Source organism: Sus scrofa, chromosome 9 (assembly GCF_054392235.1).
Source record: "Sus scrofa isolate SSC_HxYL_T2T_F1_AM1 chromosome 9, Sscrofa_HxYL_maternal_Yorkshire_Landrace_v2.0, whole genome shotgun sequence".
Lineage (NCBI taxonomy): Eukaryota > Metazoa > Chordata > Mammalia > Artiodactyla > Suidae > Sus > Sus scrofa.
Genome location: NC_139391.1, coordinates 110,632,937 through 110,648,730, shown reverse-complemented (window position 1 = coordinate 110,648,730; position 15,794 = coordinate 110,632,937). Strand labels below are relative to the sequence as shown.

General features: G+C 48.1%; 2 protein-coding genes across 10 annotated transcripts in view; one reads left to right on the top strand and one right to left on the bottom strand.

Moving 5' to 3' along the window:
* The window catches only part of ATXN7L1 (ataxin 7 like 1), a 462,010-nt gene that overhangs the window by 84,638 nt on the left and 361,578 nt on the right, over positions 1–15,794 (top strand). For all 5 annotated transcript variants that reach the window (XM_003482700.5, XM_021063506.2, XM_005667724.4 and 2 more), the window contains one exon: positions 2,318–2,430. The gene's annotated coding sequence lies outside the window, so the exon portion shown is untranslated. The remainder of the gene's footprint in view (positions 1–2,317; positions 2,431–15,794) is intronic.
* The window catches only part of CDHR3 (cadherin related family member 3), a 71,568-nt gene that overhangs the window by 53,400 nt on the left and 2,374 nt on the right, over positions 1–15,794 (bottom strand). For all 5 annotated transcript variants that reach the window (XR_014816048.1, XR_014816047.1, XR_014816049.1 and 2 more), the window contains exons 2-3: positions 8,900–9,102; positions 2,361–2,526 (exon numbers count right to left, since the gene is read on the bottom strand). Coding sequence is in view for 2 of the 5 variants with exons in the window: in XM_084977405.1 (XP_084833531.1) it covers positions 2,361–2,526; positions 8,900–9,102 (369 nt within the window). In the remaining 3 variants the exon portion in view is untranslated. The remainder of the gene's footprint in view (positions 1–2,360; positions 2,527–8,899; positions 9,103–15,794) is intronic.

Below are 15,794 nucleotides of genomic sequence, written 5' to 3'. Positions count from 1 at the left end.
CGATATTCACAGATGGGTGAGGAGGCAGGATGGCTGCAGCAGAGGAGGCAAGGGGGTTGGTAGGGGTTTGCCAGATCTGGTGGGGTCTTAAGGAAACCCCCCCTCTCCTTGGAAGGATATTGGAAGTTGTTGTAGGGTTTGAAGCAGAGGAGTGACTTGATTTAACTGACATGTAATGGGATCCCTTGCTGCTGTATGAAGAATTCACTAGCGGGTTAAGGGCAGAGCAGGGAGGCCATTGCAGAGATCTGGGGGAGCCATGGTGGAGATGCTGGGGAGCAGCTAGATCCTGCTGGCTTAGAAGCTGGTGAGGCTTCCTAATGCATTTGATGTTGGATGTGAAAGACAGAGGGGATTGAAGGATGACTGCATGGTTTTGGTTCCCGCAACTGGAAAGATGGAGTTGCCATTCATTAAAATGGGAAGAGGGGAGAAGCAGAAGCAAATCTGTGCAGGGAGACAGGGAGGGAGATGGAGTCAAGAGTAGTTTGGAGGCACATTTTAGATGTCATAGTCTTTTAACCCAAATTCCGTGTGTGTAGGGGTTCCCACACAGCAAGCAATTCTCCAATACCAGCTGGGTGTCCCACAACTCAACTCAGTTCTCAGGCTATCTATCCAGAGTGCTCAGATCCCACAGATGCAGGGCTCAGTCCTACAAGACAGCCCTGCCCCTTCAGATGCCAATCACAAGCCCAGGTGGCCCTCTTTTTTTCTAACCAGCTGGCTCTAGTGGGAGGTTCCCACAAGCCCCTCCTCAGATGTGAGTAATTTGCTAGAAGAGCTTACTCTCTAGTGGACTCAGATAAAATTTTACTCACTAGATTGGTTTATTATAAGAGGCCATAACTCAGGAACAGCCAGAAGGAAGACATCCAGAGAGCAACATAAGGGGCAGAGAGCTCCCGGGCCCTCTCCTGGCTCCACCAGCTGGAAGCTCTCTGGAACCCCGTCCTTTTGGGCTTTTATGGAGGCTTCGTTACGGAGGCACGATGGATCAAATCATTGGCCATTGATAATTGAACTCAATTTAACTCAATCTCCGGCCCTTCCTCCCTCTCCACTGTCCAACCTGGTTGGTTCCTCTGGTGAGCAGTCCCCATCCTTAGGTGGAGTGCAAAAGTCACCACAAAAGGCACCTTTATCACTCATCATTTAGGAACTTCCCAGGGTTTTAAGATCGCTGTGCCAGGAGGGGATGAAGACCAAATGTATAAATCACACTATCACAGATATCTATCAGACATCCAAACGGGGGTGTTGGGTAAGACAGTTTTTGAGTTGGGAGTTAAAGGGAGAAGCTGATGTAGCAGCTTCCTAGTTAGTTTACAATACTAATCTCACACTGTGTAAAGTGATTGACTCTAGCTTGCCTTGTCCAGAGGATATTAAAATGCTAGGTTGAAGTGTAGCCCCCTTACTTGGCTTTTCACTATTAACGTGATGTCCTAAAGTAGATCCCTTTGAGAAAACAATGAGATAATTCTGTATGCTATGTGATGCTGGCAGGTTCATAAAGATGGTTGAATCTAAAACAACAACAGCAAGGAGTTCCCGTTGCGGCACAGTGGTTAACAAATCCGACTAGGAACCATGAGGTTGTAGGTTCAATCCCTGGCCTTGCTCAGTGGGTTAAGGATCCGGCGTTGCCGTGAGCTGTGCTGTAGGTTGCAGACACGGCTCGGATCCTGCGTTGCAGTGGCTCTGGTGAAGGCCGGCAGCTGTAGCTCCAATTAGACCCCTAGCCCGGGAACCTCCACATGCTGTGGAAGCGGCCCTAGAAAAGGCAAAAAGACAAAAAAAAAAAAATAATAATAGTAAAACAACAACAGCAGCAATCCCCACCCCCCCAAAACAAAAAAAGATGGACTTGGGGGTTGTCAGTGTAGGGATGGCCCTCAAAGCCTTGAGCTTGGGGGCGATTGTGCAGGAAGTCACACTGGGCTCCAGTCCCTTATATTGTCCCTACGCTGTAGCAGACCCCAAACGCACACTCCCCTGGAGAGGTCAGCATGCATGAGGAGCATGAATAAGTCCATCAATGGCCAGTACCCAGTGCTGACTGTGTAATGGGCTCAGCCCCCAGTTCCTCTGGGATGATCCACTTAAGATCCCTGAGCCTCTGGTTCCTCCCCAGCATTCGGAGAGGCCCAGGAGAAGCTGTGCATGGGAAAAAGCTTTGTAAATTTGTTGGGCGTTATTATCGGGAGTCCTGGGCTGGAGGCCGTTTCATTTATTCCCTGCTCATTAAGCAGCTGCCTTTTCCAGGGAAACAGCTGCCTGTTTATTTACTTTTCCATTTTGCTGTGTCCCCCAGGGTCCTGCATGTTGCCACCGTCTGGGCTGCCAGTGTATCGTACCTTTTGCCAAGTTGCCTTGAAACTCAGGCGGCTCATTCACATCCGTTACCTGGACCGTCAGGATCTGCAGGTCAGTGACACCCACATCATCCTTCACGTAAATCTGCAAATCAAATATGCGTGGTCCTGTTTCGAAATCTAGTTGTTCCTTCCCAGTGGTGACAACCTGAAAGCAAATGCAGAATTCTCAGTAACCATGTGAACGAAGATCTGTTTTATATGCATACATTTTGCAAAGGGATATTATAGGAAGGAGGCAGCCGGCATCCTGGAAACCGTCTTTCACTCACCATCAGGGGAACCCATTGAATTGTCTGAGCCCTTCCTAATGAAACCCCACAGCGCTTGACTAAGGGGACTCCTGCACGTGATGCTGCTCTTATAGGAAAAGGCCAATATTCAGGAGGCCTCCTAGTTGCGTCAACTGGAGATGCAGTTGAGAATAAGAAAGCCTGTCACTGCTGAGGGTAGACTCCCAGGCAGGTCCCTTAGCCACCCTGAATACGGTTGAATGTTCTCGCCTTTAAGAATATGATGCCGGGAGTTCCCGTCATGGCTCAGTGGTTAACGAATCTGACTAGAAACCAGGAGGTTGCGGGTTCGATCCCTGGCCTTGCTCAGTGGGTTAAGGCTCCGGCATTGCCGTGAGCTGTGGTGTGGGTCGCACACGTGGCTCGGATCCTGCATTGCTGTGGCTGTGGCATAGGCCAGCAGCTACAGCTCCGATTGGACCCCTAGCCTGGGAACCTCCATATGCCATGGGAGTGGCCTCAGAAAAGGCAGGAAAAAAAAAAAAAAAAAAAAAAGAATACGATGCCACACTTCCCTGGGATTACTGTTAAGTTACGTCTTGACTCATCCCTCCCTTCTCATGTTCCCAAGGCCATATCCAAAGATAAACACGAGAAGGATACATCGGAAGAACTAAGACACAATATTTACTCACACCAACAGCCTCTTCAGGTTTTTGGTGCCTTTCCACACATGTTTCCACTGTCAGAAATGTTTCCTCTGGGCCACAAGTGTTTTGGAGAAGTGGGAGGAGCACCAAGAACTGGGGCCGGAGATGCAGCACCAGAACCTAGAGCAGCAGGAAGCCCGGTGTGCTGTGGTGGGAGGGCCCTGCCAAGGCTGACAGGAGGCGTCTCTGACCTCTCAGGTGACTAGGCACATCCCTGTCACCAGCTTAGCCTGTGGAGATCCCAGAAGGCCCAGAGCCCTTTGGAACATCGAGGACTAAATTTCCTAAATGTCTTATTAATTGTGCCTATAGAACCTTTTGGTTGTTAACACGACTGGGGCCAGGCACTAAGGCATTCAGGATCCCACACTGAGGAGAGCACTCAGCTCCAGTCCCATTGCCACCACTGGACTTCTCTGTGACCTTGGAACAGTTCCTTGACTTTTCCTGATTTTTGTTTCTCTATTACTATAAGTGGGGAAATAATTCTTGCCCTCAACAGCCGAACTATAATAGAACGTATTATCACACAGTGCTAGATCAGGGGACTAAGAAAAATCAGGAAAAAAGTTCGCTATGAGCTCTGTTGAGTCAAGGAGGACGTCATGGAGGAGGGGGTGGGTGTTGTATTTGACTTTGCACGATCTGGATTGACGATGAGGGAAGAGGGTGGCCACAGATGGGAATGTGTGCTTGCAAGGGAGGGATCAGGTCTGGAGGAGGGTTGACAGGGAAAATGAGGTAGTCTTGTCACCAGCCATGGGCTTGGTCTCCACACAAGTGGGATGACCTGTCCCCAAGTCTCTGTTTGGCGAGTGAGAGACAGCACAGCATGTGGGTTAAGAGCATAGAGTCTGGAGCCAGACTGACTGGCTTCCTGTTATTAGACGTTTTCCTGCCTCAATTTCCCCATCTGTAAAATGGGTGTAATAATGGCATCTGCTTTCTAGGGTTGTGGTGAGGACTCCACGAGCTAATCCATGGAACACTTCAATCATTATCTGCACTGGGCAAGCGCTCTGCCAGTGCTGACTTTTATTCTCATTAAATGTCAAAAGCCATTCAGTGAATATGTGTCCATCAGAGCCCCCTGTCAAGATGGTCCACTCTGCTTCCTGATTTACACCCCCAATTCCAGCTAGCTAAACCTGGAACCCTCTCCTGAACCTCAAGCTTGCAGATCCTTCACCACAGTATTGTCTATTGACAGCCCTTCTCCTTGGGGCCTGGCTCTCACACCGTAGAGGAAGGAAATACCACAGTCGGAAGAGAGTCTAGGAGTTTCTGCTGTGGCACAGTGGCTGAAGGATCTGGCATTGCTGCATCTGTGGTATAGGTCGCAGCTGCAGATCTGATTTGATCCCTGGCCTGGGGAAATTCCATATGCTATGGGTATGGCCATTACAAAAAAAAAAAAAAAAAAAGTCTAAAAATATCATATCTTGGAACCATTGGAATTGGGTTGCTGCCAACTCATGGAAAATTGCTTTTGTTGTTGTCTTTACCAGCACTTATTAAATATTTATGTGCCAGGCTCTTGCCAAGGCATTTTGTGGAGTATTTTATTGAATCATCACAACAAACATAGGTTCTCATTTCACATATCAGAAGACCTGGGCAGGAAGGGGAGGGAGCGTTGAAGGTTGTAGCTGAGAGTGGTGGAGACTTGATTTAATGGCAGACAATCTGGCTACAGAATTTTAGTGAAAGATAATAAGTTTGGTTTTAAGCATGTTTGTGCAAATTTATAGGATCCACAGTACTCGTGACAGCAAAGGAAGTGAAACTCAGAGATGGGCCAATGACAGGGGCAGGCATAGTCACCTTGAGACCTCAAAGAGCACCTGTCCTCATTGCTCGGCCATCACGTGCCCCACCCGCCCCCTGCCCTGCCGACTCCTTGGGGCTTTGCTTCTTGATGCTGCTGCAGGAGAAAACCCCAATGATAGCCACTTGGGCCACCAGATGAGGCTCTGACATACCTCTTGCTGGATGATAGCGAGCCCACATGTTGTGGGGGAGATGAACAAGGGCTCTTGGGGCTAGCCCACCTGATCCCAAACCTCAGGTCTGCCACCACCTAGCCATGTGAACTTGGGCAAGTTGTACCACCTCTTTATAGAGCCTCAGTCTCCCCACCTTTAACATGCAGATAATAGCGTACCTCTGCCTAGTGTTGTTACGAAGACTAAATGAATGAATTCACAAATGTTTAGGGGCATTCCTGGCATATGGTAAATGCTCCACAAATGTGAGTTGTCATCCTCATTCTCTTCTTCTTCATTATTATTAATCTTCCTAACTACCACCCCACAAAGTCTCAGCACCTGTGTCTGAAAGCAGGACAGCCTGGCCCATGGCATGACTGGAGGTCACTCTTAGAAAGCCCTGCATGACTGAGTCCCAGGGCTAACAGTGACCAGACCTCTGGGTCAAAGACCCCAAAACCTCATGGTTGGGCTCATCATCCTGCAGAGGGTCGAGGAGGAGCCAGGTTCTGCCCCAGAGACCACATTATTGTTTCTGCAGGAACAGCCCTTGTGAGCAGTTGGGGTTGGAGGGTAGGATCTTCTTGGAGGGGCTGGTTGATGATATTGGGTTGTTTCTGGGGATAAGTAACCAATTCTTAAGAACAGCTTCAGGATGTGTGAACCTGTGGCCAATCCTAGTACTGACATGGGGTCCTGGGCACCTGTGGGCTGTGGTGCCAGGAGGGGGCCTTGGCTGAACATGGGAGCCTAGATCCGTGGAGTGGGCTAAGACCTTCCCCATCTCTAGAGGTCAGGAACAGGATGGACTTCATTCTTGATGGACAGCCCTGTTTGCATCACATGGAATGTGGCAAGGGTAAGAACCATAGAGAAGGATTTGGGGGCTGATCCAAAGAGAAATAGGTGTGCAGGGCAGTGGAGGAGACAGAGTCTGAGAGGGAGAGTCAGAAGACCTGAGTCAAGTTCTTATTTCATCCTTTATGGCTCTGGGGTCTTGGACAAATCAGTGACCTTTGCTGTCTCTTTATGATCTTATTTCTAGGATAGGAATATAGATTTTTTTTTTTTTTTTTTTTTTTTTTTTTGTGTGGTGCTCATTGTGCTTCCTAGATTTGAGTGAGTGGTTCCTTTCCCATGTTAGGGAAGTTTTTTGTTCTCATCTCTTGGAATATTTTTTCTGTCCCCTTCTCTCTCTCTTCTCCTTCTGGCACCCCTATAATACGGATGTTGGTGCGTTTCACATTGTCCCAGTGTTCTCTGAGACTCTCTTCATTTCTTTTCAATCTTTTTTCTCTTTTCTGTTCTGCATTCGTAATTTCTACCAATCTGTCCAGGAATTTAGACTTTTAATAGTGATAATATCAGTGTTAGTAGTAACAATGAAAAGATCAGGATGTGAATGTGCTTTAAAACCTCTGCAAATCTGAAACAGCTTGGGAATCTTCAGCATAGACTATAGAGGCTGAGAGTGTGGGCTCTCGAGTGGAAGTAACTCTGTCTCTCAACTGATGAATGAATAGACAAAATGGGGCGGGGGGGTTATCTAGGGAGTTCCTGTTGTGGCTCTGTGGGTTACAAACCCAGCTAGCATCCATGAGGACTTGGGTCTGCTCAGTGGGTTAAGGATCAGTGGCCCTGGCCCTGCTCAGTGGGTAAAGGATCTAGTGTTATCCTGAGCTATGGTGTAGGTTGCAGATGCGGCTCAGATTCCATGTTGCTGTGGCTATGGTGTAGGCCAGCATCTGCAGCTCCGATTTAACCCCTAGCCTGGGAACTTCCATATGCCACAGGTTCGGCCCTAAAGAGACAAAAATATAAATATGGGGAGTCTATCCATACAGTGGAATATTATTCAGCCATTAAAGGGACTGAAGTACTGATTGATGCTACAACATGTGTGACTCTTGAAATTTTGCACTTAATTGAAACAAGGTAGTCATTTAAAACCAAATACAATATGATTTCATTGATATGATGGGTCCAGAATAGGCAAATCCATTAAGACAGAAGGTAGATTAGTGGTTCCCAGGGACTGGGGAGGTAGGGGGCACGGGTGAGACTGCTAATGGATTGGGGATTTTGTGTTGGGGTGATGAAAACAATCTAAAATTAGATTGTGGTGACAGTCTGTGATACAGTAAAAACTACTGAATTGTATACTTTAAATGCGTAAATTATATGCAGTGTGTATTCTATCTCAGTAGAGCTATTTAAAAAAAATATGGCAAGAGCTTTAAAACCAGACTGCCTGTCTTCTAGTTTCAGCACAGCTATCTAATAGCTGTGCAGCCCAGGGCAAGTTATTTCACCTCTCTGATAAATGTTACTTCATTTACCCCATCTGTGCAAAGGGGGTAATGATACACGTAAATCCTGGAGCTGATGTGAATATTACAAGAGTAAACATTTGTAAAGCACTTTGCAATGTCCAGCATATACTACGTGCTCTGTAAGTGTGCAAGCCATTGGCAAGGCTTAGAGGCACAGATGAGCAGCATCTGTTCCAGATGAGCCAGATGTCAAGAGAGCAGGGAGGGAGGCCTGGAAGTCACAGAAGCAGCATCTGGGCCTGGACAGGCACACAGGATGCTGAGCTGAAGGATGCCTGCTTGGGTGCTCCTATGGACCAGGGGGCCCACCTGTGGGGTGTGGAGAATACCAAATGCTTCGCTCTGGCCCTCAAGTCCGTGGCCCTACAGGTCTGCTCTGGGCCCCATATAGGCATGGTTTTTAAAAGCTCCCCTAGTGACTCTAACCATCAGCTAGATTTAAGAACACCTCATATGTTCCTCAAAAAGGCAATGGACCCTGGCCCAAGCAGGTCCACTGGGGGAGGAGGGGAAACCCAGGGCAATGGCAGGCGGGAGTAGGGGTCCCTGTGCCAGCTGAGGACCAAGGTGGATGAAGGAGGTAACTGCAGTACAAATAGGTGCAGACTCCTGGACCCTAAAGACATCCTTAGGAGATCCCAGAGGTTACTAGTGGAGAACACGCCATTAGCAGGTTTGTCCTGCCTCGGGAGAAGTGACAACTTTGGCAAGACCCAAAGGACAGGCTAGAAGACAGAAGTGGCATGGCTCTTGAACCCAGTAGGCCTAGACACTCAGACATAAGTTTTTACTAAGGGTGTGTTCTTGCATATGAAATGTCTCCTTGTAGATTTCCTCTGGATAAGTCACAGAATTGTAGAAAAGCAGAATCACCAGGAACCAGTTCACTAGGGCTTGGCTTTTAAGGAGATCCATACCCAAACTCTCCCACCCAAAGAAATCTGTTACTGTTGGTATGCCCAATACCCATTATTGTGCGAGGGTGGTTGGCAATAAGAAGCCAGCCTTTTCTTTGCAACAGATTGAACATACTGTTCATTGAGACTGGATTCAGTGAAGAAAAGAAAGTCCAAAAGCTATAGGGGCATCTAGCACAGAGGGCTGTAGGGTGCCCCCAAACAGAATGTCCAGATCTGACAAGAGAGGCGATTAAACCAGGGCAAAAGGAGGAAATGACCGCGGATCCAGAATCCCATCCGCTCCATGTCTCGGCCCCTCTTTGTAAGCAAGTCCCATTGCGAGGGAGATGGTGCTTACCTCAAAGTCAGTGCCGGAGAGCCAGTTCACCCTGAAGGCTTCCGTGAGGGGACTTGAGTTGATTATCAGGGGAAACCCTGGCATCACAGGTGACAAGGAGGCTGATAATTTCACAGAAAACTTGTGCACTGAAGTCTCAGGTGGCGAATTCTCTGCCACGTTGCCTGTAGCAGGTAAGTGGATTAGGTGCAGTGCCTGGCCCTCTGCAGATTTAAAAAGGATGCAAAATAACATGAACACAAAGCCTTGTGCTGGAAACAAGGACTTAGCTGCTCGCTCTGTGGCTTCAACTCGTAGCTCAGGGCAACGCTGGAAGTTGTTCCCTCCCCAAGAATGAAGCTTCCTGCCAAGAGCTGGAAAAGGGAAGGCGCTATCTTCTCAGAGCCAAGAAAACAACCGCCACCAAACAACCATGAAATCTGCGTCTGTCATTCTGGAAACAAAGCTGCTGTTTTTCTCTTGTGTCTCTCTGCCTCCTTTCGGGTTTCTCCCAGCCTTTGTGAAGGGCCAGGGAGAGAGAAATGTGATGCCTTAGAAGACGGACCCCCATTTGAAGGACCGAGTCCGGCTGTAGCATCCCCTGTCTTCCAAAGGCTGGGGAGCCTACAGAGTTTCTTTTTCTTCTCTGTGTCAGTGTCTGATTCAGGGGTCATGGAAATGGAATGTGCATACTGGAGCGCTCCAAAATCATGGCAGCTCTCCCCACATCCCTAAGTCATCTCAGGGACAATGACTTAGTTTTGGATGCTCTGGGCATCACGGAGTACACGGTGGTGGGTCAAGTCACTCCCGTTTTACAGAGAGACTCAGGGCCAGTCACAGACAGGGGCTTTACAATGCAAGAGAAAGTGTATTTCTTACAGGAAAGCCTCGAGACCACCAAGGTCTCCTTGACACTCTGCAGAGTTTTGCCAGCCCCAAGGAGGATAATGGGTCATGCTCCCCTTCATGCTTCCATACTGACAGCTCCTATAGGGGCTGAGGAGTGTCCCCCAGCCCCCAAATTGATGTCCACATGGAACCTCAGAATAGACCTGATCTGCAAATAGAGTCTTTGCAGGTATAAGTAGTTAAGGGGAGGTTGTGCTGGATCAGGGTGGGCCCCAAATCCAGTGACTGGTGTCCTTACAAGAACAGATCCGGACGCAGAGACACACACAGAAGGAAGAAGCCTGTGTTCAGACAGAGGCAGAAACTGAAGTGATGCAGCTGCAAGCAAAGGCAAAGCAGGCAGCCCCCGGAAGCCAGGAGAGGGGAGGGCCTGGTACAGATTCTCCTGCAGAGCCTCTAGAAGGAACCAACCCTATCAACCCCTTGACTTCAGACCTCTGTGCTTCTGGATTGTGGGAGAATTCATTTCTGTTCTCTAAGCCATTCCATCTGTGGTCTTTTGTTACAGCAGCCACAGAAAACTCATACAATTACCACTTATCCAATGTTCCAAATAAATGCATAACATAAAGTACTTTCATTTACTCCTCAAAAAAATCCTTTTGAATAAATGTTAGTGTCATCATTTTACAGACGAGGAAACCGAGCTGAAGGACACACAGTGAATAATAAGTTACAAATCAAAATTTATCCTGAGGTCCCACTTCTCAGCCAGCTTCTAAGCTTGGCCACCATCAACTACTGGGGACAAACTCCCTGGAATGGGTACCGGGGGTGGGGTGGGGTGGGCAGTAAAAGGATCTGTCGTGCTACAAGGTGCAAAAGTTCTAGAAACAGGCTTTGGGGAAATATCTTTTATAAGAGAAGATTTTTATTTCAGATTTGGGTGAGGGGATGCAGAGGAGTAGATGGAAATGGAGAAAAAAAATCAAAATATAACACACTCATTGATATAAGCTTTCTGAAATCTAAAATCATCTGATTTAGGTTCAAGATTAAAATGCATTATGCATAAGTTATTTTTGCTGGCAGAATTATCCAGTTTTATGGACAAGGACTGTGCAAGGACTCAGAAAAATCAAAATAGCTGAGGTTTAGGGTGATGTGACTACAAATGGATTTTTTTAATCTATTAAAATTGACTTTAATATTTCATTTTTGTGATAAAACCCACCAGCCAAATAGTACACCTGGAGTATTTAGAGGCAAAACGTTTCCTCCAGATAGTTTTTTTTTTTTTTTCTTAGCAAAATAATCAGTTGCCATAGTGGGTTGGGTTTTGTGGCTAAAATTCCAACAAGCCCCTTTTCCCACAACGGGAGTCTCCAGGCCCCTTCCCCCACCACTCCACCCCTCTGCCACCTCATCTGTCTGAGAGAGTGTTTCTTCCAACTCAGCAGGGCAAGATGTCCTGAGCAAAATGAAAAGTTGACAGTTTGTCTCCAAGGACCCCTCCATACCCCAACACACACACACACACACACACACACCTGATCTTATTCCCTCCAACTCACCCCAGTGATTCGTGCCTTTCCAGCCAAAGGAGGGGGAGGCCTCTGCTCATATTTAAGCGAAGATGCAACTCACTAGGCTTTTTTCCAGAATAGTCTGGGGTAACGTAGTGTCCAGCCCAAAAGAGCAGACTGAATCTAGTAAGTAACCACTTGCTTTCACCCAGCACCTCCTCCTTGTGCTGCACCAGCCGCTTCCCTGCCTGATCCCCTCTGCTCTCACCGTGATCCTCAAATGTAGGCACTGCTGTCACCAATTCGCACACCTGAGACTGCAGGCTCTGGATGTGGCCATGCAGGGCCCTGGCTCATGCCTTTGGGTCTGATAACAGATTGCACATCCCTATTACAGAGAATCTGTCGCTCCGTGCTTGTCAGGTGGCTGTGAATGTGGGCTGCATCCTTATTACTCTGTGACCTGCTAACAGCGAAGCAAGATGGCCCTAGGGTCTGGCAGGAGATTGGACTCTCGACCCAGACGTTAGATTTGGGTGATGTGATCCGTCAAAGGTGGTTTGAGGGAACGACATAAGGACCTTTGCTGGAGTATTAGCTTGATATGAGCTCAGGTATGAGAGGCTTGCTAAGTTCTCCTTTCCACAGCTTCACCCTGAGCAGGAAAACTACCACAGCCACCAACCTTGCTGTGTTCCCTGTGCCAGAGTAGAGAAGCCATGCTTTCCAGATATCCCAAGCTGATCGCTCCTAGTTTGTTTTGCTGGAAGTGTACCCATTAATCTTGTTGCATGAATTTTTTATAACTTGGATAAGTTTGAGAGGTTAATTCTATGGAAGAACCAGCCTTTCAATCCAAGGCGTCTGAAGCCAAGGACAGGGCTTCTCTGCATGGCTCCATGCTCCCCCGCTTATATTTAGAGAGCTTGTTTTAGTCTTCCCTGGGTGGTCATATTTCGCTCAGCAGTGAGGGAGGTATCGGGGAGGGACAGGTGGATCTATCCAGTGGCCCTCAAGCACTTTGTGCTGAGACTGCATATTCCATGTATGAATAAAGCCACCCTGGGTCTTTGAACATTCCCTTTCTGCTGACGTCCTTGCTGAGGCTGTTCTCTTCATCTGGTGGAAGATGAAAAGCTCTTTTGTGCCAGGGTCAGGCCACTGAATCCTAAAAGCTTTGAGGCAGACACTCTGGGGACCTTGGTAAGAAAGGTGGCCAAGCCAGTATCTGCCCACTCTTAGCCCAATACCCAGTTTCTCCAGCCTCCTTGCTATTAAAAGCAGTGGTAGCAGAATTAATAGCAATAATAGACACAATAACGATCCTTATTAATATGAGTGGTTAGCGCCCACACCCTGTAAATAGAGCAATGATTAAGATGCAGAATTCACCATGTGTAGTCAGTTCTTCCATTCTATAGACGTGTTAAAGGGATGTGTCCAAAGGCACCCAGCTAAGCAGTGGCAGAGGGCAAGTTAGGAGCCAGGAGCCAGCTCTCCCTCAAAACACCATACATGTTCCTTCAGAGGCTCATGTTGCAAACTTTCTGGTGGTCTGAGTGCTGCAGAGCAAGAAAGAGGCTTTAATGGAATTTGACTTCTACATGCATCTTAATTAAGACGCAAATTAGAATTGCTGAAGGGTACACTGTGAAAAAGAAAAAGCGCCGAAAAAGATGTATTATCGGTCACCAAGCCCACGGAAACATCTAGCTTGGAGCTGAGAGCTGGATGGATGATGGACTCGCTTGTTTCCAAATGAGCAAAATTACTGCCTTGCCAGAAATGGACCAAGGAGGTCCTCTCCCTGGAGCCTCGGTTGCAGGGGAGGAAGCTGGCTCCCTGGGTTTCTGGCATCCAAGGGGATGAGGTGGTTCAGGAAGAATGGGGCACTGCCCCCACCACCCCCTGGGCATGCAGCTGCTCTAACCTATAACTCTGCTTTCCCTAAAGAGCAGCACTCACCTGAGACTGTCACACAGTAAGCACCCCTTCATTCTTTCTATTAACCAATCAAAATGGCAGCAGAAGAAGTTAGAAGAGTGTTGTGGAAAGAGCAAGGGATTTGAAATCAGAGCCAATTTGAGCTTAGCTCTTCTTGACTGTGTGGCCTTGGGGTGGTCCCTTAACCTCTCGGGGGCCCTCTGTCAACACTCTCTCAGGGCTTGCGGTGCTACACTAATAGTGGCCAATAAACATTTCTCATTGTTTAAGACTCACAGGACCCAGATGTGAATGCTTACACATTGATAGCTTATTTCAGAAAAAAGAGATGGTACAGCTACATTAAAGATGTGTATCACATTGGAGCACTGCCTCGTAGCCAGACGATGGGAGAGGCCGGGCCAGCCCCTGCTGTCCTCTTGTCCCTGAAGGCCATGACAAAAGGCACTGGCTCAGATCAGGAACCACCAACATACTCCCAAGTACCTTGGAAACACTGAGCCCAAATTAGAGTCTCTGCTGGGAATGTTTCTATTTTGCTGGTCACGTAAGCCTCTTGTTGCATAACCAGCCCCAACAGCAGAGCCCTCAGAGGAGCTCCCTGAGACCAGGTACAAATCATCCGTCTCACCGTGATCAATGAACAATGCTTCCAGGCCACTGCAAACCATCCCTAAACTCTCAGGACCCATGGTTACAAAGCTACACTATCCATCAGCATGCTTCACGCTTGGCCGGGAGTCAGTTCTGTGCAGGAACCACTCCAACTAATTCCAGTTACTCTCACAGGTACCGTATAAGAAAATGCACATGCTTAACAAGCCATAAAACATGATAGAATGTTGTCTCCGTATACCCAGCATCTTCCTATGTCTTTAATTTCCACCTTGTTTACTTTCTGGGGTGGGATGCTCACCCACCATTTTAGGGGGCTGGTTCCTGCCCCTTAATACAAGGGAGCCCTTAGAAGGACACAGAAAAAAAAAGATGGTGACTCTTCTAATGATTCTGTAAATGACACTAGGTCATCCATCATAAGCAAGAGAGAGATCGGTTCATCCCGGACCATCTTCTGGCGCTGGCCTGAGAAGGACTGTCTTCTTGCAAAACTCTTTCAACTCCATGGAGGTGGAAAAGCAGGTGGATTTCAGTGACTGAGGGCTAAGCTGGAGGCAAGGAGGGGACAACCAGGTTGCATGGAAAAGGGAGAGGGAGGGAGGGCTGAGAAGAGGGACGGCCTTTTGCTTTCCTGAGGTTGACTCTGAAGAGGAGAGTGACAGGATGGAAAAAGCAGAAACTTTTTGCCGTGTTCTTTGGACCCCACATATAGGATAATCACCCACAGGAGGACGTTCTGGAAATGGACTACATCTTCCTGCCTTTTAAAATGATGACAGCGTTAAGAAAGGGTTGCCATGGGTGCTGCAGTGGGTCAAGAATCTGATTTCAACACCTGCTCTGCAGAGGCGTGGGTTCCATCCCTGGCATTGCCGCAACTGCATAGGTTACAGCAGTGGCTTGAATTCAGTCCCAGGCCTGGGAACTTCCATGTGCCATGGGTGCTGCCATAAAAAAAGGGGGTTGCCCCTGGCTCCCTAAGGAGCCTAAAACACTGCACCTTGAGCCTCTTTTTGATTTCCTGGCTTAGCCTAGCAGAGGGCCAGGCCCAGATGGCAGGCTTGGGGATCTTCCCAGAGAGTCCTGGAATGGCCTCACACCTGGTGCTCAGTGGACAAAACTCAGGTCCTTGGGCCTGGCATCCCTCTCACATTCGTGCAGGTCTCCAGCTACCAGGGAACCCTTCTTTCATTAAACACCCCAGCATTTTTCATTCCCTTGAGACTCCTGCAAAAGCTGGTTCCCTGGAGACACTGTCAAAGTGGAGACGACTTCAGTGTGTGGTGGATTTAGGTAGCCCGAGGGGTCTCTGCCAGGTCCTCCATCTCTCAGGGTGGCACGTGTTCCTTTGTGCTGATGGAGCCTGAGGTTGTTTTGTCTCCACTCTTTTCCCCGCTACGCTGGGAGTTTTGTGTAGGGTATGTTCTTTTAGGGCCTTCCTTTGTAAGTGGCTGCTGGAATGGGACACTTCAGCATCCCGCAGAGAAAATGTTTTCTTTCCCTCATCTCAATAGCAGGCAGAAAAGACAGAAGTCGGTTTCAATGCCAATTGATACTTAAGCAGGCAGAGGATCTAAATTTCTGCGTGTAGAGGATATCAGTAAATGTGGGGGAAAAACACTCCCCCAAAGGGATAACAATCAACAAGAACATTCATGAGATACCCCACATGTATTGGCACTCAGGGCCATGGCGCGATGGGACGTGTAGAACCTGCTCTTGCAGGGCTGATGTTCTGGTGGAGGAGACAGGACAGACACATAACAGATGAAATAAAATATAACTCGGGCCACCTTTCACTGAGCGATTACTCAGTGTCAGACACTGTACTAAACCCTTGACACGCATTCCATGTGGAGGCAAGAGGAGCTCCAGGGTGCAGCAGGAAGAGCATCTCCCAAGAGCTAGGGCAATCCAGGAAAGCTCCATGGGGGAGGTGAGGCTTGAGTGGGCCTTGGAGGATGCATAGGAGTTAA